This window comes from Anopheles maculipalpis, chromosome 3RL (assembly GCF_943734695.1).
Source record: "Anopheles maculipalpis chromosome 3RL, idAnoMacuDA_375_x, whole genome shotgun sequence".
Lineage (NCBI taxonomy): Eukaryota > Metazoa > Arthropoda > Insecta > Diptera > Culicidae > Anopheles > Anopheles maculipalpis.
In genome coordinates this window covers 54,697,559-54,723,897 of record NC_064872.1, presented here as the reverse complement: position 1 = coordinate 54,723,897, position 26,339 = coordinate 54,697,559, and the positions used below count along the sequence as shown (strand labels likewise).

General features: G+C 43.1%; 2 protein-coding genes across 2 annotated transcripts in view; one reads left to right on the top strand and one right to left on the bottom strand.

The window, feature by feature from the left end:
• Positions 1-26,339, bottom strand: part of LOC126563180 (selenoprotein F) — an 805,869-nt gene that overhangs the window by 20,953 nt on the left and 758,577 nt on the right. The gene's annotated exons all lie outside the window — the stretch shown is intronic.
• Positions 1-26,339, top strand: part of LOC126563603 (ankyrin repeat domain-containing protein SOWAHC) — a 99,483-nt gene that overhangs the window by 41,266 nt on the left and 31,878 nt on the right. The window contains exons 5-6 of the mRNA XM_050220247.1: positions 13,368-13,379; positions 19,057-19,059. Coding sequence (XP_050076204.1) covers positions 13,368-13,379; positions 19,057-19,059 — 15 coding nt within the window. The remainder of the gene's footprint in view (positions 1-13,367; positions 13,380-19,056; positions 19,060-26,339) is intronic.

Below are 26,339 nucleotides of genomic sequence, written 5' to 3'. Positions count from 1 at the left end.
ATAGCACAGTGCCGGAATGGACGATTATCCGTTTGTTGCACACATTCTATGCTGAACTACAACCAATGATGCAGTCCTTGCTCCTCCAACACAGGTCAGAAGACGGTGGCTTCCGAATTTAAAGGTAGAGCGTAACACACAAACGGCCACCGGTAAGAGAGAAAATAAAAACCCCCATCAAACCATTAGCTTTGAACCAGGGGTCTCGCTTTTTGTATCAGAATTTGTCTTCCGATTTTGAGGTTGCGAAAAGTTCTAACGGGTAAGATAAAAACGGGCGATATCGACGGTTTTCTCTCGGTGGCTATAAATTTTGTGCTTGTTGTGCCACGTCTACACTCCCGTATTTTAGCACAATTTGACAATTAATTTTGCGAATCCTCTCCTTTGCGGCACTCTCACGGTGGCTGTGGATAATTTGGCTGTGATATGTTAGAATTTATGCGTTTGATGGTCTGTTTGCGTTGGTATATTTTTAACCTGTTTTCGATTTGAATTCGAATAGACTCGTTTCCGCTTGTTCGTTTCAAAAACTATGTTCTGTTGCTGCTAATGAATATCAATCGATAATGTTTTTTTTTATAACAAAATTGAATTCTTAACCGTCTGCTACAAGTAACATTTGTTTGTTTGTACACCAGTATCATAAAATCATGTTTAACATTAGTTAGCTGTTTCGAATTGGATACAAATGCAATGTGCAGTGTGAGCATTAATTGCAATGTGAGAAGCGATAACACATTTCGTCGGCTCACGATCATCAGGTGTAGTCGTCGAATGGTTCGAAAAGGTATGTGGCAATGTGCCTTTCCTTTAATCAACATTCAGCGTATTCTTTTCCACACGTCGAACAATGCTATGTAAGGCACGTATTCATTTTGTCCCTGTGCAAGTCCATCAGCCTCAACCGAACGGGGAGGAAAATGATGTTGGCAAGTTTGTTTTGACCACGAATCAAGTATAACAAAAACCGTACGTACGGCAAGTTGTTGCTGTCTCTCTTTTTAGCCTCTGTAAAGGGTTCGCTGCGTTTGCACAGCCATTGCAAACAACGCCATGTCTGGGATGGTAAGCCGGATCCCGCGAAACTAGGTTTTGCTGCCTAGTTTCGCGCTGTTTTGCTAGGTTTTATAAATCAAACGCAATCATATGCAACTATGCAAACCTCCGTGGCGTGAAAAGGTCTTATGAGGGTGCGTCAAACATACCTACGGTACGCGCACCCATCGGAAACGCCAAATGTGTACAGCAGTATCCCGACACAACAGCCCCCCTGCACCAGCAAGACAACAAGCCAGACGCGTACACACACGGAGTACATCATTTTCGCGTTTCCGAACGCATGCAAAAGAAAAGCTCGCGTAACAGTTTTCCTTCGGCTCTCACAAACACACCAAATAACCCTTCGCTTCGAGCGCGATCGTGCACGCAGCCGTCTCGATCAGATTCCAGCGCGTCTGCAATCGAGCAGACGAGAGTTTCTCATTTTTGCCCTTCAAATCGCACGTTTGGCGTTTTTCAGTGGGCCCCCTCCCTCCCGCTGGACTGTGTTGCCGCTGGTGCGTTTCCGTTTAATGCGTACGCGAATTTTATTGTTTTATATGCTAACATTAATGCGTTTATATTTTTATTTATTTTTTTTTTTGTTTGCTTCTCGCTGGCTCGGGTTGTTTGCCTCAAAGGCATGGCCTCAAGTTATAATTTTCGTGCGTCTAGCTTTCGTCGTTAGGTTTACCCCGCTTCGTGTGCGAATGCGTTGCGCGGTTGCAGCTACGATCATTCGCGCATTTTCTCGCGTAAAACATTTTTCCGTGCCTGGCCCCAGTCCAGCCGTCAGTTTCGTCCATTAATCTAGCCAGCGCACGGTGCAATTTACATAGTGTAATGCAGTACATGGCAACAAAAATGATGTTAATTCATTTGAATAATTCGTAGAAAAATTGTGTTTTTTTAGAATTAACATCCTTCTCCCCCGGGGGGGGGGCGCCACAACCCAGCCACTGTTCCATTGATAAGGCATGAATTACTATTTTACGGCTTCGCCAACGAACAGCAGGCCGCGGCGCATCCTGCCCCACGAATGCTGCGGACCATCCGATAATGCTATCGGTCGTGGAATGCAAGTAAGCGAGACGCATCAAAATGGCAGCGGACAAGCGCGGTACTCTCCCGCTCTAGCCAGCTGACACGCACATCTTCACCGGGAAGAATGGCAGGGAAATGTATCCTTTCGCACTTGGGTGGTTTTGGCAGGGGGGGAAGAAAAAAAAAAAGAATTCATCGAAGCAACTACGATCGCGGATCTGTTACTACACGGGTGGCGGCGATGCTCGCATAATGACGTATAATAAGCACTCGCGAAAGATCCGGTGCTGCACGATCGCGGTCGGTAGCCGGCGTACCAACATGTAGTGTGAACGCAAATCACTAGGAACGGTTAAATTGAGTGATCGAGAACATGGGCCGCAAATTTCGTGACGTTGCGAGGCGGAAAACTGTAGCCAGCCCATAACTTTGGCTGCCGTTTTTTTTTCTTTCTCCTTGTGTTTTGTTCACTCATCCAAGAGACAATCAAATGATCACGTTGGAAAATCACCCGTTTTTTCATTGCAAAACCCTTTACTTTTCTTGTCCGTTTTTTTCCAAAAATGGCAGCGTTGTTTGAGCTTTATGATTTAGTAGAGTTTCGACTCTCTTACCCTGCTCAATATTCTGACGTGTAGGCGATATCCTTTTAAAGGAGCTTTCATTGAAACAAAAGCGTATTTCTAACCCAATAAAGTTTAAGTTTTGATGTATCAAATAACCTTTGGACCCTTGTACATAACCCTTGAATACATCATAATTTTATATTTGGTTTCGATAATTTCTATCCCAAGTTTTGGTACGGTTTGTCAATATTTGCTAAACTATCCCTCAGTTTTTTTTATTTTTATTCCGTTATGATGGAATGAATGATATGATTACTGTATGCCAGAATCTGGAAGTAAGGAAATAGTTCTCGGGTGACGCTCTCAGGCGCCCATCGGCAAGCAAATATATAAAATTAGCTTCATTTTATAGACAATTGCAAAGGACAAAGGGTTTTCTCTGAGATATCCAGAAAAAAACAGTATTTTTAAACCATTACTTCCAATTATACAGGGTTTACCGTCTTAGCTCGGACTGGCTGCCCACCTTTTTGAACTTACCGCATTCGGTTTTTGATTGGCCGCCATCGGTTTTTGACTGACTGTTTATATTTTTTAGTGCAAGCATCGGATTTTTGTTTGGTAGCATTGATTTCCATTCGCTCGACTTACGACAATTTGTAAGGCAGCAAGTTTATCTTATGAATCCTATGCAGCCTATGAATGATTGATATGAACTGTGCATTGCTGCTTATATGCAAAAATGTCTGTTTTTTTCAGTTATCAGAAGCGTTTTTTCTATTATGTGTTTTAAAACTTTTATACCTATTTATGGAACATGCATTGGGTGTTTTTGTTTAGTGTGAAATCGTTTGAATTAAAAGTACGCAACAGATTTCTTGAAATGTGGTTGCGAATCCATGGAGATAAACCTTTCTCTGAAGGATTAATGCTCGAATAAACATACGGCCTTACAAACTGTCCTAAATTGGGCGGATGAAAATCAATGCTGCCAAACAGAAATCCAATGCTTGCATTGAAAAATTTTCACAGTCAGTCAAAACCCAAAGTCAAAAACTGAAGGTGGCGAGTCGAAAACCAAATGAGGCAAGTAAAAACATGTCGGCAGTCAGTCTAAGACGGCAAACCCTGTTAATAACATCAGATTTTGTGCGGTTTGTCAATATAGCTTGAAACGAATGATGTCCCTGTCATATGTTTTGGTGTATTCCAAAATCTAGAAGGAAGGAAACACTCTCGAAATTTCTTCAGCCGAGGCTCGGGTGACGCTTTCAGGAACCCAAAGGCGAAAACACAGATAAATTCAGTTTCATTTCGTCCCTCATATAGAAACTTGCGAAGGACAAATAGGATAGTCCCTGAGCTATCCAGAAAAACTGTATTTTTGAGGCATTATTTTTATTTACATGTTTCCATATTTTCCTGTATATGTAATCCTGTATGTTTCCGACGGGCATCGAATTTTCCTGTATGTTTCCGCCGGTCATCGAATGGCTTACTAGACTTGCTGATACCACGTAGTTGGATAGTAAGTCCTCACTACGGGGGACGCGGTCCGGATGGGATTTGAACCCCGGGCCTGCTGTTTGAAGACCGGCACTGTATGTCTACTTTGAAAAACTTATCTACCTTAAGTTTTCCGTAGTAATGCCTACCATAATTCTTCAGAGCACTGGTTACTTTATTCCTTTGTTTCTCTAGCATGAATAGTGCCCAAACAAAACTAAAAAAATCACCTCGTGTAAAACGTACCCATACCACGGTAACGGCGCACAGTAACAACAGTTTTATGAACTGTAAGCGTTTAGCTTTATGACCATTACCATATATCCTACTGCAGCAGCTCCCACAAACGCGGCGATCATGTGGAGTTAGTTGCATTGCTTCGGCCCGTCATCAGGTCGAGGTGTGGTGTAAAAGGATTGTCCAGGCTCCGGTAGACTCCGGCATTCAAAGGCCGCTAAAAAAAAAAGAAGCTGGAATCGGGGAAAAAAGCCTCCCCTTACCTCTGCCAATAACAGCATTCCTTTAGCTTAGCATCTTGAGTGCATTTGCTTGTTATCGAACTTTCTTCTCACAGCGTGTTTTAAGCGTCGTACAAGGGACGGTATGCATTGATTTTTGCCTTCTTCCTTATTCCTTCGCCATAATGGCCACCAACACATTCTGGCCGTTTATGTTGTATTTTTTATGTATATTTTTTACCATGCTAAGCTTATACGCACTAAATATCATTCTAATATTCAGATAATTTAGCCGATTTTAAAATCTATCTCAAAGCAATACGGCCTAATCGAATAAAAAATCAAGCTAAATGAGTGGCAATAACTGAAAATGACAAATCGAACAACAATTTGCAAACGTCAAATAGTGTCCACGGGAGAGTTTCACCCAGCTATTGATAGTATAGTTTAAAAACCACCAAGCTGGTGCGTCCATCCCGATTCGGAAGTGTATACTAATTTCCAATAAATCAATTATAACTATAAATCGTTATTTTCAAACAATGTATTTTCGATTGGTTTGTACGTCGCTTTTTTTTATTCATTGTATTCCCATTCATCTTACTTCCGACGCGCCGTTTGTATACACAATTCACCGCGGCCAAAGATAAGACGCCGGTAGACATTTCAATAATGGAACATCGGTAGAATCTTGTGGTGAATCATTTTTATCAACATTTCACATCTGATTAATAGCTTCGGTTGGGTGGCATACTTTGCGTTAGTTTCGTGATTTATGATGAATCATTACACCCTTTTTTAATCTAATTTAAATATAAGGACTATGTTTCTCCAGCTTGGCCAGTTGGCGGAGAATACACAGGGAGAAAACGACGAAAAGATGGTCTGAAACTGGGTCTGCAACAGCGGCGGCATCACTGAGCAAGGAGAAAGACGCACGAGCGGCTGTTGGTTGGTACGCATCGGCCGTAGTGGATGCAGATCGCACCGGATCCGCAAGAACAGTGTGCCGTGTCCGTGTACATTATGCCCAGTCGTGCGGTGTTTTACTTCCTGTGGTTCACCTGAGCTCACAAATATGATACATATAGGAAATGGTCGCTCTGGCACCGGGCAAAGGAAACGACCTCATGGGGAAGCTCGTTGCGCGAGCAGAGCAACAGTTATACCACCGAGTGCAGTGGAGTGATCATCCTTCTCAGTTCTTGCCCGGTTCGGGCCCGGGTTGCTGGCTGTCTGCGAGCGAAAGCTTCTTTAAGATTCAGGTCTTTCGCTTCCCTACACTGCACACCGGCAACCGTTGTTTGACCGAATAAAAAGAGACATAAATCTAAAATTAAGTAATTTTTATCAATTAATTATGTCGTTTTGATTTATACCATGTGGAATACAAAATCTATAAATTAAACGAATGCATCTTTGCGTAGGAGAGATGATACTGCTCGGCGATCAGATTATATCCGTCCGGAGCGATAGGTGCGCCAGTCGTTTGTACGGAGAGTGAAATGCTATTTTTCCAAACCAACTGCAGCAATGGGCGTTAATGGTAACTTTGTTTTTGTCATTTTATTACCTTGGGTTTGACTGTTTTCTTTCATCATTATTTTCACCTTCTTACTTTTTCTTAAGCTATATTTTATTATTAAAAACTTGTTTAAAAAGTTTATTTGGTTTGTTTTGATCTGTATTCTTGTTTATCCGGTTATTCTGTATGATGCATGAAGAAAAGCCATCTGTTTTCTTTAACCAATCAAGAAATCCATGCTAAATCACACATAAAGCCGATGAGTCCAGTTAATAGCGTAGTGTTCATCTGCTTCCTCATTCAACCGTTACCGATTCCAGTTGAATAATATCATTTGTTAGGTTGTTAAGGACCTGCAAATCCTTGCAAATAACACCAGTAAGATACTGCTTCATTCGAAATAGTAAGACATCATTCCGGCCGTCCGGTGGGCAATCTATCTTTTCCGGCACCCAACCACATACATTCCGCAACCATAATAGGTCCTTGATTTCGCGCACAGCACGGTAAACAAGGACGGTGGGTGTGTAGACAATCATACAGAAATTACCCACATAGACTAACGGTAGCTATAAGCCTCTGATTGCAGCAGATCATTCGTAATGGGTATGGAAATATCGTCTTTCTGGTGGCTTCACATTTCGCTTTCTTTACTGCTCGTCTCTAGACTTCTTGTGTTTTGTTTAAACGTAGAGCTTGTCTGACAGGCATAACACTGTCTTAGCGTTGTCGAGGCGAACATGGAGCGCAGCATCTTTCGACAGAGACCCATCATGCTTTTCCGGAAGATGCATTGCGTACGATATGCTATCGGTATCGTCATCTGTTGGAATGGTATCAAATCGTACGGTAGTCCTGTATTGACGCCTTTCTCAATTCGGCGGAAAGTCTAATGGTTGGACAGTGTAAATGGTTGACTGTAAAGTTTTGACCGCATATCGCATGGAAGGAGAAAGAACTCCACCAGCACTGTGGTACGCAAGGAAGGCAGCAGTGGACAAAGAGCTTCATTTCTTGAATGCTTTAGATGCTATAAATTTCGATGTTCCCCTTTTCCCATGAACCCATGATTATGATCCATTTTTGCAACCCAAAAAAAAAACGGGCTAATGTTAGGTTTGTTTCTACCAAAATACCTCCCACGATTGCACCACTGTGCATGGAATCAATCCTGCATTCGGATTCCTTGAACCGGAAGACGGCATTATCAACAAAGCACCGAGCAGCTATTAAACCCTTTCGCCTTTGCAACGGAGAACCAGTTTCGCTGGAATATTACATCGTTTGCGTTGCACGAAGAAACGACACTCTCTGCTCCTTCTGCCCGGCCCCCGTAAGATGGTATCGGAAAAGGACACACTTTGTGCCTGATCTTGATCCCACCCAGTCTCCGGCTAGTGAAAGCGCCGCATCATAGCACTGCGAAAGGCAGAACACAATCTAGCTGCTCGAAGAACGCGGTGCCCTCCGCCACCGCACTGCCATGGAAAGGCTCTGTTTCTTCTAATTTGCAACTGTAGCAAGCAACCACAGCAGGGTTTTGAGAGCAGTACGCTGCATTAGGAGGAAGATATATTGCAAAAACTGCTTCGCCAAGATGAATTCGATGGGAGAAAATCGTAAATTACCGAACTGTCATGTACCGAGAAGATTCCACTGGACGAGTTTTGCTTCTCGAGGTGTACACGCCGTGCCTTCGACTCGAAGTTCTCGAGCGTCTGACGTGCACCTCGCTGACGTAGCCCTCCGGGGTTGGGCGGGGAAGGTGGAGACACTGTGGCAAGTACCGGGCATGAGGGAATTGCCAACAGAAGATGTGTCTCCGACACTCATAGGTGACAAGATCTAGCAAATGCATTAAATTCATTGCAAAGTGTCTGCAATTGCTCTGACTGACGGGAGAATCCAAGGCTGAGTTGTGCTTGCTGCTAGGGACAAACGATTAGCTGCCAGCCGCTGGTCCATTTTCATTGCCCACCGTTCCACATGGTGTCTCGCCCGGTTATCGCTAACAAACCGATAGTTAAAGGTTTAAAAGTTTACTTTGTCAAAGACGATCTGTCAAGTGTAGCAACTGTTACAACGACGTAGAGTTTTCCTCTGTTGTGTGGCTTTTTATGTGTACATTATCTGTAGAAGCTTTGATGCTTTGGTGCTATGATTTTTTTTTTTATGGCGCTACCTATTTTCCTCCTTTCATTGTACAAATACAGTTTGTACCGCGGTGAACAATGACCATGTATCTGCACGAGTATGTAGCCTCAGTGATAATTATGTAACGTAACGATAATGGGTGTAAAACAGCATGTTTTAGGGTTTATCAGCTTCCCTAATCATTTTGTATAATAATTCCGCATAACTTGTAAACACACTCTCACACACATACAACCTTTTAAAAAAAAAAAGAATCTCCAACATAGGCAGGCACTACCGTCCACTACTAGGGATAGACAGCAGAACGCGCGCTGTTGCTGCTTTTTTATCGGAAACAGGACAAGCGATGCGATGCGACCCCTTCAAACGTTACAACACTCTTAACATGCAGACACCTCGAGGACAAATGTAAAGAAATGGAAATTCTGCAACAACGATGTCCGATAGCCACCAATTCGATCGCAGATATCGCTCGCAGGTCACCTGTTGGTGGTTTGTAATTAAAATATTTTAGAAACTTTGACATCAGTTCGATCTTTACCCGGTAAACGCTGGTGAACTTTCCTTTCAGAAACTGCTCATCGTTTATGCTGCTGAGCTGCAAAATTAAAATTCGTCATTTGTTTTTACCACGACTGTTTTGCTACTCTGTTTATTCTACGGAAGGAATTTTAAATTAATCGTGCAAAAACTGCATGCTCTTCGACAATTTATTTTTTTACAAATGGAGATACAATTCAACATAACACCATTTAAAAGGCATGTGATAAAATGAATGCAAAACATGTACCCCAGCCGATGCCCTTGTGATGGTGTCACAGATGGTTTTATCGATACAATTACATTACACGTTTTAAAGAGTATTTTATATTAAAAAAACAAAAACAAATAATTTGCATCACTCTGGGATGTGTTTGGTACATTATTTATCACACATTCATTGTTCTTAGTGCTTTTAATGGTATTTTGTTTTGAAACGCCAATACCTTACCGCTATTTATTAAGTTCTAAAAATGTTATCAAATGTGGCAGCAGATGACTTATGCTACGGGAACTCCTTACTAAACAAAATAAAGCTGGATGCCCTTGCACTTTGTAATGAACTTCGGCATTCGAAGTTAATAACAAAGCAGATTCGAAATTGACTCGTAATATCTCCACTCCCGACTACCTATAACAATTTTTGACTAATTTTTATTTTCCTCTCAATCATGCATGTTCCTTACGGGTACGGGTGAACCGCTCAGTCTGCGAGGAAAACCCTTATAGCACCTACCACGCTGCACACAGTCGATGAAGAAATAGCAAGATGGTAGATGGGTGCTTGCGAAGCAAGTTTGTTTTAAGTCAAAATTGATTAAACATCAAAACGAACTGCACTTCTGCCGCTTGCACACGCTGTGAAGGCTGTTGTTTGATCGACAACTCTGTCCCGCACAAGCGACAACAACATATCACAATCAACCTTCCAGCCCGGGCGCTTAAACTGCAGCTGGAAGGTAGTGGAAAATAAATACCGGGATACGTTACTTAAATGTTTATTATATGAAGGCATCGAAATTATCGTCATTCATCAATATGTAATCATTATTTTGATTACCAGCAAAATGATGTAATCTTGCCCCTTACCACCGTGTTTCGTGACTTCTGTTGTTCAGTTCAAGGAAAGCTACGTTCGGGGTGAACCTGCGGGTGCGGTTAATAAAGCAGGGCAATGTTGTTGTACCGGGCGAAATTGTTGCCCCATGAGAAACTGCTATTAGCTGAACCATTCCTTTCATTTTTGGGGGAGCGTCAACAAAAACAAATCTGTACTTTCAAGCATCTATCGGCGGTTTGTGTGATGGACCTATGCACAAATTAAAAAAAAAAAAACAAAAATCGGCCAACGGACAGGATTGAACCGATAACGATGAGAAGATCGCTAGGATAAGCGACTACAGCCTGCAAATTTAATCAAGCTCTACTTAAACTGTCTAACGTCAAGCTAGGCAAAGGAACAGCCGCGCCACGTTCCGTTCGCCCGTCGGTCCGGGCAACAATGAAATTTGAATTTTTAATTAGCGGCGAAAAAATATAAGGTGCAAGAATTTTAATAAAATGTGTTAAAAATGTGTTTTCCTTGTCCAAATGCTTTCGTAATGAGGAAACATGAAATATGTATAACGCTGCCGCGTCGGTTCGGCCACCGCTTTTTTTTTTAGTGTGACATTCGGTGAGGGAGGGAAAGGGTTCTTCCCCTGTGTTCGGGGCAGCTCCAAACTTCCTACTTTCTTTGCAAACCGTTCCCGCTACGTATCGCCGCTGTATTGAATCAACGCGGCGTGCAAAAGGCTTTGAAGAAAGCCCATTGTCGCGAGAACTTCATGAATAATGTTGGACATGTAACAATTTGAGGTTCGTGCGCTTTGTGGAAGCAACGCAACCTACAACAGAAACAATTAATACATACAAAATGTGGATAATTAAGACAAAATGTTCCTGTTTGATCTTTCGTGTGGTGCATGTTTAACTACATCAACGGAATAGTTTTCGGAAACGAATGAAGGTAGCTCAACCATAGCCAAAGCAGCCGAAATGCTGCACAATAAGTGTGAAACGGTTAGAGTGTTTATTTTTGAAAATAAAATTACATTCGTTTGCCACAACAACAAAAAATGGAGACATGCTACATTGGGGCATTTTTGATAGAAAGGAAGAAGAATTTTCATTTTGTTCCATGGTCCAAATCAAATCAAAGGTTGTTTGTATGGCTAGAAGATACAATGTGAATTTACTATTGGACCGTCCAGCTTTGTTTCGCTTGATAACTATGTTATCAAACTATTGTCAAGCCAAAAGCACGGTGGTAAAAGCTGATCTGTATCAATAGTGTCTCACCCCGGTGGAAGAATATTCTAATCAACCATATGGCATACCGTGGCCGAGCCGTAAAATAGTAGAATAAATTAGAATAATCAGAATATTAATCATAGCCAGATCGAAGACTCCAGCCCAGTTGGTTCGCCTCTATTAGAGATTTGACATTAATCAAATATTTATGAATTGACACTTCTTTCTTGTACATTCCTACCTACTTTTTATTGGCCAAAAAGGCGAATGCTTCCCTTGGCTCTAGACCCAATGCCACTCGATCATAAATCATGCACAATTTAGGAACCCGTTCCAATGCCAATGAGTATTTGGTTGGCGGCGACGGCGGATAGGGCACCCAGAATAAAACGATTGACCCACACACACACACACACACAGCCGCAGACACTCAGATTTGCCCATAACATAATCTCTTCGCTCAGCTGGAGTTAATCGATGTTGCATTTTTGTGTGTTGGATTGGACTAATCGTCGACGGGGCCACCACAATAGGAATTTCCAAAAGCGTCTCACTTCCCATCGCAAACTTGTGCCGGTGGTACTGGGGGTCCGAAAACATGTGACTCGACACCTATTTCCCGGCCGTTAGCAAACTGCTTGACAGCTTGCCGTGTGGCCTTTTTCCTTGCCTCTTGCTTCTTTCTGCAGCGCGCACCTTATTCGGTGAAAGAAAAAAAAAACTATTTCCAAACCCGTGGGGGTTTTTTGTTTGTTGTTTCATAAATATGAAAAAGTCGTTGGATGAAATTTGAATTTTTTATTACGGGTGCTCATGTAAATAAAGCATAAACATGGTTGTTGTGAGGCCAGGAAAGAAAAAACACACACTGCTATACGTAAATTGCCTGCCATATAAAGAACGAAACCCCAACCCCGCATTTTGGGGTAATCGAGAAAGGAGCGGAAAGTGCGCCCGATAGGCTCCGGAACCGTCGATAGAACTCGCGACGCGGAACAGAGCAAGGAAAAAAAAACAAAAGGAAATGCTCTCTCCAACCAGAGGAAGATGACCGGTTCACTTCAATTATAGCCTTCTTCTGCTCGAAAACCCAAACTCTAACCAGTTTTTTTATTTTTTATTTTTGCTCGGGGACATATAAACACGGATTCCTGCGCACGCATGCATCTCCAAGCTCATACCGCGCTAGATTGGCTGTGTCCATCCAGCGTTGTTGGGTGACCGCTGACGAGAATCCATAAACCAGCCCGGGCTGGTACGATCAGTTCTGGGGACACTAGGCCTGGGACGGCGCACGATGAAGTTATTTCTAGTCAAATTAAATGCTTTATTAGCCAGTTAAACATGGTTCGATATAATAATTTACAATGCATAAATTTCAGCACAATGTGTATAGAGTTGTAGTTTATTGGCTCTAGCCATGTGACCATCGAGCGTGGTCCCTGCATACAACACCGATGCCGGATAGTGAACTGTTGTGGGGCCTTTTTTCCTGCTCTTGATAGCCACACCACACACACCTCGTATACGTTGTTGGTACCCTAGTTTCCGAGTTGGAAAATTGTTTCGCTCTCTTTTCCGCTTCGTTCTCTCTGGTTTTTTTTTCCTCAATTTTCTCAACTTATTTGTTATGTTCGTTATGCTTTTTCTACGACCCAAAGCCATACGACAAGGCTCGATTGAAAATATAAGGCCCAAGCCGGAACCTCGAAAATTACATATTCACGTCAGCAACGAGATTGTTTGCTCGTCCCCAAAAGAGGAATTGTCCCGTGCCTCGTGATACCTAGCGTGTGACGAGGGATGTGCGAGAGTGAATCGTAAAAATATGAATTTAAATTAATTTTCCCATATTTCAATCTCGCACGATCCAGCGATGCAGATAAGCTGGATAATGCCACGACTGCTAAAGGCCAAACAGGAAAGGTACAAAATATTCACAAAGAACGACCACACGGCGGTGACGGGGTGGCGGGCAAGGTGCGAACCCGTCATCGAACTACTCGTGACCATTTTAACAGTTCCATAAACACGTAATCAGGTGATTTGTCTTACAGTTTATTGACGACAGACAGGCAGCGAATGCGGGCGATGAAAACACCTTTGCATTCTGGAGGGGGCTGACATTAGTTACCATTATTTTGGGAACATTTCTATACTGATTGCTTCTGGTTCGGTCGGAACATGGTGTTGTGTATTTGCATTCTTTCATTATGTTTTTTTTCTTTTCTTTCTTTGCAGGATATCAGCACGGTAAGGAGAATGTGGATACAAATTGTACACTGTCAGCAGCTTTCACCTGGATGACTGGCGGAAATGGAACCTTACATGTGATCGATCAGACGTTCTCCACTTAATTTATTGTTAATTTATTAACTTTGAGCTTTGATTTATATATTAGTTTGGGATTTATTAAAATAGGTTGATATTAATTATCTCTTTTATCAGTATTTGTATATTCTAACGCCTATAAAGCCGCCATCTCTTTCAACCCATGTAGTCAATTTACATTATCCTTCTAGTAGTGCTTTTATCTTACAGAAGCTCTAAGGTCCCACCTTCCATCGCTATCATGTGTGAACATGTGCTTCAACCTCTACTCTCATACGATGTTCCGTGAATGGAACGCCGCACAGTGCACTACGGCAAAAGCTTCCCATTTAGATAACTACAAATTAGCCATATCTCATAAGTGGATGATGTGGTTCCCTACCCATTTCACAAAACAAATAAATAAATGAGGAAGATAGGAACAGCAGGATAAAGTCGGTCATGCTACGAGCAGCGGGCCGGCTGACACCGGCGGCGTTCAGTTTGGACTCTGGCTTAGCTGGATATAATTAATTTAAAACGAATTAGCACCGAACAGAGTCGTTAACGATATTTCTTAGGTTATATGCACTTTCGTACCTTTTTTTTTTTATATTGCTCATGTTACCTTTCGTGACGGTTTGTAAATGATAGGTGCATTGTCAAGCGAAAGCGAAACTAAATTACCGGTATCCAGTACAATCTCCTCTCGTGTTTTATGCTTGAAAGCTTCTTGACAGGGTGTAAAACCATTCTTTGAGATACTCATTAAAATCTCATTTGCAAAATTTAGTGTTTTTTTTTGCATTTAACTTAACGTACAAAAGCAACGATAGTTTTACCATGTGCATATATTATTGTAGTGTCATTTTTTCTTTTCATGTGTTAACTTCATTAATGGGTATCGACCTGCTTGGTACGATGTTTGCACTTTATTATTGGATATAATACTACAACATAATTTAATTGCATTTTTTTTTTCGTCAGATAATTATTAGCTGCTAATGACAGTTAGGCAAAAGTGTTAGGAAACTGTCTGAATCACATAAAGATATCCTTGTTTGCTCTTCCTAATTGAAGCACATGTTCCTTTTTGCGTTAAATGAAACAACACATTGATGTTCTTTTCATATTTTCCTCTCGTTTCATGTAAAACAAATTCATCGACAAATTCCCAATGGCTACCGTGGAACGTGGTCTCTTCCCACAACCGTCTTCATTCCTGCGGCCTGACACACATCGCCATCGTCATCTAATCGTCGCACGACCAACAAAAAAAAAAACGACACACCAACCCCACACAACACAACATTACATCCGCATCATCAAACTTTGCGACACGACAAAAACACCTACCGATTGGTGGCGCTCTCATTTTCGGTAACATAAATTGCCTTGTTTTCAATATCTTTACCATCGTCGCCATCATCGCCGGCGTTGTTGTTCTCATCCAACCTACTTAAATGGAACGGCCGCCTGTTGGCATATGCGCCCGCTGATGGATGCATCTTTGCAACACTTGGTCTGTTGACCTGAGCAACGTTTGCTGTTGGTATTGATGTATCCTTCTCAAACAACAAATGGACAAAAACCACCGTTCAAATTAATACTCTATCATCACCTTTGGGTTACTGCTTTTTGTGAACTTCCCTTCTCACTTGTGCCTTATCATTCTTCCTTCCATTGTGAATCGCAATCGTCGTACGATCTTGTTGTGGTACACTTCCGCAATACCAAATCGCCCCGATTTGACAAAACCTATAATTTTACATTCTATCTAATGCGAACAATCAAACCACCACTTCCCGGTGCACGTTGGGGACGATCCGTTTGACCAACACTCCATCCATCTTTCGTTATTGCACCTTCTTCTACGGTGATGGTACTATTGACGAACAACAATAATCCTTACACAACTTCGTTGTCTTCTAATGGCACTGCGGCCGCCGACAAAATCGACCCCAAAAATTGACGATCGTCGACCTGGAATGAATGCACCATTTACCGTCCTGATGGCCCGTTGACAATGTTAACAATGTGTAAACTCTACGACAAAAGGGCGTAAGTATTTTTTCCTCTTCTTTACACCTTGTCGCCATTTCTAACAAGCTCTGAAGAATGGGAGCGTTAGGAAACTCAATTTAAGCTAATAGGACCAAATTAGGGGTATTGCTCGTTACAACAAACAGTGTTGGATGTGAGAGATAAATTACTAATGATTGCTTTCGTACAACAGCTGGTCACAGAAATGATCGGAATAGAAGCTTTAAGAACACATCATTTATATAGCTGTGGGTTGAGTGTCTTATTTACTCTGTCGAACTTTTTTGAACACCTCTCAATATCCTGTCGAATGTATAATAGGTAGAACTGGGCTGAAAAGCTAGAACAACACTTTAAATTATTTAATTTTCAGCAAAGTACAGAGCCAATATTCCAATCATCCTTGTGTAGTCTAAAACCCTTTCGTTATTAAACGATTAGTGTTGTTAGCGAACGAATTTATCGTCCAATTCAATACAATTTTATCAATGGTACACTGGCTACGTAAGGTCTCCAACGTTTGTGTATCGGATTTTTTTTTCGTTTATTTATAAAGGCTTTGGGTCTTAGAGACTACATTCGCTTCTCTACTGTATGAACAAAAATGGTTAAATCTAATACAAAACTATGGTATATGTGGCTTGGAAAACTACTGGACTGGACTGCTTTTTTCTAGGAGGTAGGAGTGTGTAAGGCGGGTATGACCTATACGAAGGCGGGAAAGGACTCGTTGGATGTGGCTGGATTCTGGCTGGGTGGGGCGAAGTTTGTTGCTGAGGCCTACGTTGTGCTATGTGGAGTTCCAGTGTTGGTAGATAAGAATGTTGGTGAAGCGGATGGTATAACGTCGTGAAAGGGTGTTCTATGGTTCGTCAGGACGGAGCAGACCGTCGTTGGCAAGTTGGTCGGCTTTTTCGTTTCCGTTGATTCCGGAATGACCCAGAATTCAACAGAAAACGATTGTCGAGGGTATGGAGTCTAGGAGCTGGATGTAGGGGTCTTTGGTCTGTAGTCCTTCGTCGGCGGCTAGTTGAATTTCTATTGTTTCGGCGGAAAAGATGGAGGTGTGATTAGGAAGTTTGATGGCACAGTTGTCCGTGGTAGAGTGGATCCCACAGCCGGCTGTGTCCAGATGTCCAGATCCAGAGTCCAGATTTAGTCTGTATTAAGTGAGCATAGGTACTATTGGCGATGTGGCTGCTTTTTCCGATTCCCCGGAGAGAGTTTTTAAGTTCCCAGTCTATGGCAGGTGTACGGCGATACCAGGGACGAATTCCCCGGCGGCTGGCTTGGATGATCGGTGGTAGTTGTGGGTTGGTGAGTGTTTGTAGTTCTGCGTTTGCTCTGGTAATGAGTGCAGTTACATCGAGTCCTTTCTCAAGGATCCGAGATGCAGCTTCCACTAGTCGATTGGTGATGATATGTTCCATAGGAAGGAAGGCTTTCGCAGAGGAGGGAGTTGATCGGACTGGTGACAAATGCACCAGTGGCATAGCGGATGGCTGTGTGGTAAATAGGTGGTACTCTCCTCTAGAAGGTTGCTCGTTCGCGTGAAACAATCTGTGCATCGGAATTCATTGAGTATTTGTTTTTTCGATCCTGCCCTTTTTTGAAACTAATCCAATTCAGCTTCTGTTTCTTCATTCCCGGAAAAAAGTCCTACACAATCGGACTAAATCGAATAATAACTAACCGAGACTTTGTCTTGCTCCTCACTGGCATGCATCACGCGCTCCTCTACATGCTGAATAATCCGTATAAATTATACTAATTTTTAATCCAATCTAATTAATCGTATTAAAAGTATCCACCGTTCGGTCGATTTGATTTCGGTCGTTTAAAAATACCCTAAAACATGTTTGTGAATTAATCTCCCGCGGCTCAATCGGGACGAGATTTTTCACTCCCTCCGAGTGCGCGTTGAGAAATATGACAGCCGGAGCAAGCAGTGGTAGACAATCGCCGGGCGCGATCGGATACATACCTCCCCGGAATATTCGATTGTTGCCTTCGCCGCGGTGGCACGTGGATTGTGGATTCGTACAAGTGTGACGATCGAGGATCGGAAGCGACGGAAGGGTTGCCCGGAATCGTACAGAAAATGACTTTGTTTTAGGAAATCATAAAACAGTCGAAGAACATATCTTTTCGTCTGGCGCGAAATGTCCCATCTCTCCCCTCTTTGCCCCTCCCGAAGGTGTGTAGCTCGTTCCCTCGACTGCACCCACAGCCCCTACCGTGTACGTTGCTGGTTTGGATGCTGTTTCCTCGGACGTATCTCGTTCGTTCAATCGTTTTTCACGTTCAGTGTGCTTTGCTTCTTAACGCTTACGGAGCATGTTGTGTATATGGCACGAAAGGAAGAAACTGAATTGGGCACGAGGCAAAGAGAGATATAGTTAAAAATGTCATTCCCTGCTACGGGTGGTGGCATGGGGTCAAACCACCTACTAGTCGCCACCTGCCGTTTTCTACCAACCCGAAATTTGAAATTTATTGCAGAAGAAAGTCGCTATCCTCGTATTCTCGATGCTGTCCTGCGCTCGAACGCCATAGCTTCGCATCCACCGGCTTATCTTGTCTTGCCGGCTCTACATCTCACCTCACGGTGCTCTTGTCTACTCTTTGCCCTTGCCCTGAACCAGCAATCCTCCGATCTTCAATCATCCCTGTACCTGTTGACTCGCTCGATCTGCTTCTTTTTTTTATCAGTGCGTACACTCCGGGCACTAACGAATGTAGGGAAACATTTTCATTCATTCACAAATGTTTGGTGCCCGGTGCAAAAGGTGCGCCAGAGTGAGCGAAACCGCACAGTCTTTAGAGGGAACGCACAAGAATTGGTGGAGATAAAGCACACACACACAGCACGGTATGGTGTTGTTGAAACTGCCTTACAGCATAAGTCTCGACAATCTGTCTGCCTCCCCTAGTGGATTCCCCGGACAGTGATAGAGAATCTGTCCGATCATCGTTGGTTCTTCGGTGGTTTGTTTCCATTTTTTTTTCGTTGTTGTTAAAGAATTATGATTGAAACAAATTGCCGAAATCGAACTGAATAGTTGTCCCTATCTGAGACGCCAAATCGACATGCTTCACGCTGAAATCAGCTTGGGAAGGTAGATTCGGAGACGGTGGACTATCGCTGCAACACTGGCTAACAAACATCCAAACGGAACCACGCACAACGCTCAGCACATCTCCGCGTATGATATATTGACAAGACGGAGTCGTACCGTAAGAGGCAGGGTTTACTGCTTGCTGCTCGACGATTTGGAACGAAGGTCATATCTCATCAGCGGACAAAGTTTGTTACATTGAACAGAATGAAGTAAGCAAAAGTTTACAATAAAACAAAAACACGTTGGATCGAATGAATGAACGTATGCTTCGCACAACACGTACTGCTGGAACGTCAACGAAGATGAAGTTGCGATGCGAAGGATAGCGAGCATAACATATTTGAGAAATGTAAAACTGTCTGGAATGAAAGTAAAACTTGCAGTTTCCTTCGTTTTATCTGCATTTGTAATCAAAGTCTTGAAGTTTTTTTCATCAAATGTAATAATTGATTGAGTATGTCACCATTAAATTGGTGAAAAATTGAAAACCTTCATAAAAAAAGCATTCTATCGCTTTTTGACAGCTATTTATAACTTGTATATTGTTAAGTAAATCATTCACTGCTAATTTTTATTTTTGCTAAAAATCTTTTTCAAAAAATTATGACATTTTTGAAGTAACATGAAGTAGTGCAAAAACATATTTTCCCACCGTATTTTAAACCTTGAATTGGTTTTATTTTTACCATTTCTTTTCCAACCATCCCTTTCCCCATCTCTGGCCACGAATCGGAGTTGGTCGCTTACCATGCTGCTGCTAAACTCCTCAACAATCACGACTTGCGGAAAGGACTTATAATCAAACGTGCCCCTTATTTGTTTTCCAGTAAGGTCACAAATAAATTGGTCCTTGATTATCGGAAGCCGGCACTGCTTCGTGGCTTCCCCGTCCTTCCCGACACGAGCGAATTATCGAACGATTGTTCAATGTGCACGAATTATCCGATCTTCGATTTGGGGACGATGGCGCGACGGCAAACCAATCTCCAGATTGTCATCCCACCCGCAAACAATACCTGGCTAGAATCCAGGCTCGACTGAAGATCTAAATAAAGCAAAACTTTTCGAGTAACGCCACACACAGCCAACCGGCTCCCGTACTGCACTGGTCCCGGCTATGTGCATGGGCGATCGGTAGAGATCGATCGGTACGGACAATGCCAAATTAAAGAATCGTTCCGGCGCTCCTTGGCGGCAGCAGTAGCGGTCCGGTGTGTATTGTCATCTCGTGCTCAAATTGTCGTTGCTTGGCTGATATCGAGATGCAAACCCGTACCGTTTGCGAGCTAATCGTCGTGAGAGGAGCAACGAATCGGATGCAAAGATCGGCACCCGGGCTCGTGGATTCGATTCGCACGAAGCACGATCCAGCCCAACCTTCCCAGGATACGTGGACGGGAATAAAGACGAGATTGTTTTGGAAATTGAGACATTCTGCTTAGCCACGAAATGGATGTAAACATTGTGGCGATCGTTCCATACAAAACCAACCCGTTGTCTGCTCACAACAGCCCAAAAGCATACAATCCAGCACGGAATCGTGTGTAGGTTTGGATGTGCGGAAGGTGGTGCCAATTCTATGCTGAATTCCTTTTATTTGCTGTGTACTAAGCGCAATGCGACTTTGCTGATTTGATCGTGCGAGCGATCGTAGCGTTATGCTAAGTAAGCATAATTAGACATATTCTGGATTCGTAGCACTTGCCCAAAAACCATTTAACTATTACAAGTAAAAGTTTGTGAAATTTTGTTTTACGAGAAAATGCGCGAAAAACACATTGTTTCTTCCTCTGAAGGTAATGGGAATTTAGGTTTAAAGAACTAAACCCCAAACGGGGCGCATTATTTATTGTATTGAATCGTTTTTGTTTTCAATCCACTATCACAACATGTTCTCCTTTCGCACCATAAATCAAGTGTTATAGTTTAAATAAATTAAACGTTGGCTCATTTCGTTAATACGCCCGGACAGTGTTGAGGATGGTGCCAATGCCGTTTCGCAAACCGCGCTTTGCGCGGCGCCAACCGTAATCGTACATCGCGTCCGTTTAAACAGTAAACAACAGGAAACAGGAAACGTATGCGCGATGCCAAACAGCATAAAACGGCGCAAACGCATAACCCTAAACGAATGCATGTATGATGGAATAAATTATTAAATTTATATTTTATCCTTTCTCTTCATTCCATGCTCCATGCCCTGCTGCTGCCCTCATCGGAACATCCCAAACGACCTGCTACCCCCACCGTGTATGTGTGTTTTCCGATTCGTACCGATCATAAATCTGATGAATCTGGAAATCGATACTGCTGCTGATACGGACGTCCCGAAACACCGAATCATTCTGCGCACATCCCCCGTACCATCCTCGGCAACCTTGGGTAACCGCCGTCCACGGCACCATCACTCTCGGTTTGCTCGCCTCATCGTTGTGGTGTGTAGTATGTGAGTATTTAGTTTATTTGATTTCATTTTCATGCTATAAAACTATCATCGAACATGAAGCGGCACGGGATGCGGTGGGAAAGCGTCTGCACGTAGCGACAGAAAAACGATCCTTATTACGATTCGCTGATCTCTATCAATAATCTGGTTTGCGCTTTCCTCACATCCTTTGCGCGGTTTTTTTGTTGTATGTGTGTGCTCTCCCATAGAAGAGCTGTGCGTTATTTTTTGCCTATCGAAAGACTGGAGGTGCATTACGATCGTAAGTGGAAGCTACGGCACATCCCTACTCCGTCCCTGGTACAGTACAGTCCCCGAGTGAGTTGAACGATGTGGTGGTCAATTCTGTGCTCAAACCACGCTCTCATCAAGCCCTGTGTCTCTGACCATTGCAGAGTAAACTATGGTTCGATCGAGTGGCCAGATGAAGAAACCCAAGTTCCAACGATCTGCATCAAGGGTAGCCGAACATAAACTACAGGTCCCACCACCACCACCACCACCACCGGACGGTCAGCCACAAGCTGACGGGGAGAACTTATTGTTTTCCCAGCCATAGCGCGATTGCAAACCGCTTCGCCGATGGAAACTGTCTGGGCAGGTTTTTCTGCATTCTGCCGTACTGTGTTTTGCTTGTACCGCAGTTACACAGTGACCGTTTTTACTGCACTGATAATAAATTGCTTGTAGATACAAATTTTGATAAAACGGGAGCATAATTTCGTTTTTTGCTTTCTCGTAAACCTACCCTTTCCCGTGCCGAATGCTCTCCGCCGAAGAACCGCACACATACACACACACCATGCAATTCATTTCTTTCTTGCTGAGTAACAACTCACACAGCATTTACGCAAAACGCTCACGCAGTATGTTGCCCCTTACTAACGAAACGTGAGCCCTAGTGGCAGCGAAGAATGAAAACTCTCGAGAATCGAAGAAAGAAAAAAAAAAGCATGCTCCCATGCTGCATGACGATTTTTTTTTTTGTGTGCACTTTTCCGCAAAAAGAAGGCAGCCCCGCTGATACGCGATGATAATGCCAGTCCATAACATTTTTTCTTTCTTTGTTAAGTCATTTCTTGACTCCCGTGTTGAATCCTTGTTGAAGGCAAGAATTTGGTTCACGAGCCGGCTGTGTGCATGTGTATATTGCCCGATTCACCGAAAGGACATTAAGCGCACCTCCCGCTTCCTGGTGCTTTCTTCCGCCAAAGAAATGTACTTCGTTTGCATAGTGTGCAATCTTCACTAGTGGAAAGGTTTTGGAAATCGATTATCTCCGAAATTCCGATCCATCTACCCCGGCCCTATCGGTTCGACCCTCCATGCAACGGTGTTACAAAGTCTGGAACGGGCAGTGCTGGAACGTTTGGAAGCATTTAGCCGACCGAATGGATACTCCACCATAATTTTTGGTGGCAATTTTCGTCTCATTTCGTCCAGCAAATGGAGTCAAATAAATAACCCAATACACACCCGGGCGTACGGGTAAAATGTGTCGCCGGCCGCGAGTCGATCGTCGTCTTCCAAAACCTCCAAACCGAGGCAGGCGGGCAGAATATGCACCCGGAGCCACAAAGACACAAAGGAAATATTTCGCGCATCCTTTCGCAACCGATCGTTGCTGGCACACACAAAAAGACAGCAAACCTGCACACGCATTCGGAATACTTTGCTACACAAACGCGTTGAAAAGTTATGTTTTGCTGGGAATATTTAAAATTGTGTCCTGCTTCTGTGAAAAAATAAAATAAATAAATAACAAATACGTCACCACCTTTCGGTAACTGCCGTCGCGCTGTCTTTCGTCCATTCGTGTGTCGTGGGTCACCCAAACGGCAAAACTGCTCATTCAGCACCTTTTTGGAGCACGGGTCCAACACCTCCGGGTCCTTGCGGGATACTTTTTTTCTCGGTTTTTTAAGGTTCGAAAAAAAAACGCTCACAAACTTTAAAATAAAAGCCACCGCGACCAGCTGCGGTGTACGGTAAACAATGACATTTCGATCGTTACTCTTTGGCCGGTGAAAGAGATCCTTAAGCCAACGGCTAAAATAAAACACTCCGGTGCGGTGTGATTCACAGCCGGATCGAATATCAGCTTTTGTGCTTTTATAACTGTGGAGATATCGAGCGGTTCTTCGATTATCGTAAAGGTGATACGAAAAAGATTTTATTGAAAAGGAAAGAAAGAATTAAAGTGACATTTAGTGTTTCATGGATGCTAAGCTCAGGAATGAGATTAGTCGAGTAGGATCGTTTTGCAGTGATTTAGTCATATTATGTTAGCGTATTAACGAGATTTATCCAGGATTTATACACTTTTCATTGCGTATTATCGCAGTTTTATTGTTTGCTTACTTAAAAAACGTTCCTTTTTATTGATCAGCATTCATTTTTTTCATTTTTCAAATTCATTTTGACGTATATATAACACATTGTCCAATTTCTCACACGATGAATAAGCCATCAATAATGTTTTGAGTTGCTCAACGCGTAACAAACATGCAGAAGATCGAATCAGCTCAAAAAAAAACCCTCACAGAAAAGGCAAAAACACGTGTATTCTGAATCGAATAGTGACACATCTCCGATGCTCAGTGAGGGGATGTTGATGAAGAGAAAAACTTACAGCAAAACAAATTGATTTCCGAATCGTCGCAAAACAGAAACGCATCCGATTTCAGGCCCGATCGACGGCGATGGTTAACGCAAGTCGGAACAAAAAAATGTAGCACCACCACCGGAGTTACACGTACGGGTTGTTATGGCCAAAAATGCAACGTTCGGGACTGCTTTCCCCTTTACCTCGCTTGCCCGAAATAGCAAACCAACTCGATGGGAAAACGACACCCTCAAAGACCCTAGAACCCGCCTGCTGCTTCCAGCCGCTCTTGCAACATCGATGCAATTTGAATACAAATCTTGATAGCATCTTTTATGCTCCCGCAGGAGCACACATCTTCCCAAAAACGAACATGATGCCGCCGTTGTCCTTGTTGTCGCGGCTTGTGTTTGTGTACACGTCGCATTCGATGCTTCTTTATCTACTCCAGTTTTTTTTTGTTTTTTTTTTTGGAGTCTCACCACCTCTTCGGTACCGATTTTCTTTGCTAGGGAAAGTAGCGCGCTCTGTAAGGCTGGCAACCGCGTTTTAGCCTTCTCTAAGCATCAAGTGTAATGTTAACACACACACGGTAAAACCCAAACCATTCAGCCATCTTCGGCGGCATCGAGATTGAGACAACAATACACGACTTTGAACAGATTTTTCGCTAATAAACATAAATTATGTCTTCGACGAAAAATAAACGTTTCTATTCAGCGCCAATGCAAAAAAGATGTTGCGTTCACTTTCGATTCGCTGCCCGCTTTTTGCGTACGGAGCACGGATAGGGAAACTCCGTCGTCATCATGCATCCGGCAATATGTTATCATTTGTTGTAATATTAATTTTTGTACAAATCACCGACAGCCATTCGGCGACTCGTACATATACCAATCCGTTCGACTTGTGGCTGCTGCTTCAACCGTCACCTTGGCTATTCTAATCAACAAACGTGTTGTATGATGCTTGTTGTTTAATTTAACACTCTTCTTTATGCCAATATTGAAACTATGATTGGCGGAGGAGGTGTTGATTTGCCTTTTTTGTAGTTATCCGTTGTTTTTAATGTGATCCTGTGCGTTGGAAAGAAATCCTGATAACATCAACAAGCCTCCCAATTAGAGTGCTGGTTTTATTTATTTTCACGAGGTTGAAATCAATTGTTCTCTACGATTTGAAAATCAACTTATTCATCTTTCTTTTTATATTTGCAGTCAATTGTCCATCAGCGCTAACTTAATTATCAATCACGCATCATTCCGACATTTTTTTATCGCAGATGCAGTCTACTTTTCTGCCCACACATCCGATGAAAATATTATACAGGTAGTGCTCGGCGAAGCCTCTTCAAGCATTCGTATCCTTGAAAATAAAAGAAACAACAAAAAAAACAGCGATCCTTGACTAAAAATCCCACCACGAGGACCAACGCCACCAACGTCGTTTTGAAATGTTGCTTTACCTCTGTGGGGTGCGATTTTATTTTCATTTATTTTCCCATTGGTAAACACGATGGAGCCCGCCTGTTCTTCGCTGGGCCAAGAACGGACCGTTGCTTCTTCTGCTGCGACAGCGGACAGTGTGGCAAGCTGTTGTCCCCGTCCCGAGTCGAATGGTGCTACTAGCTACCGCCATCACTACTGTTGTTGCACGCTGGCGCCATCGCATCGTGTAACTTCAATTTCAATTGCAAAATTTCGCTACCTCGTCTTTCTACTCCCACTAAAATTCCCCCTTCACACGCTTCTGCTCCCCCCCCCCCTGGCTTCCCTACCGACCAGGTATTGGCTTTCAGCGCTGTGATGTGAATCGCAAAAATCGGATGAGACAGTCGACAATGCAAAGGCAGCCACATTCCTAACGTCGCCAGAAGCCTTTTCGAACCCGGAGGCAAACAACCGAACACACATTAAAAACCCTGATGCCAACTACCCGGAGGCGCAGTCCAGTTAGGACCGGGGCGAGTTGGTCGATGGCTGATTGTTTGCCCGGTTTTGGGGGGCTGTGTTAATGTTGGATAATCGTGGATCAACGGTCAGAGATGAATAACGTTTTTCCTTCTTCCGGAAGGAACAGCGTGCGCGCGCACGGTAGAACCACGAGTAGATCCAGTCGCAGCATAATGGAGCCATGCGCTCCGCCCTTTCTCGCTCTTTTTTTCCTTTCCCCTTTCAGCATCCAATGCCGGTAGAGGAGATTGGAGAAGGAACCACAAGCGTGTCTTGGGCCAGAGCTGCGGCCGAGACATTAATCATATGGCGTCGCGGAAAGTCCGGCACCGGCCGTAAACTTGTCCCTAAATATTTTTATCCAAAAATCGGATTTTGGTCCAATTTTCTTTGCTAAAGCTAACTTTAAGTAACCGAAAATCTGTAAAGGTACACTTGGCCCATCCACGAGCCATCGTCGTCGTCCGCCATGTGCGAGAGAGCATAAATATTTTTCACCCCGTCAGGAGGATTGTTTTGTTGCGTGTTTTTTTTTTTTTATTCTTTCTTCTGCTTCTGCAGTGTTTATTTGCTTACCATCTCAAATCCTTTCGCTTATGCGTGTTGGCAGGCCTGTGGATTCACGTGGTCACGCTTTTTATATGTATTCTGGTGGCATTTATTTACCCCCTTTTTTTGTTCATTCCCATTCCGCGGCCCGGGTACGAAGGCATCGAGCATCGTCAAATGGGATGT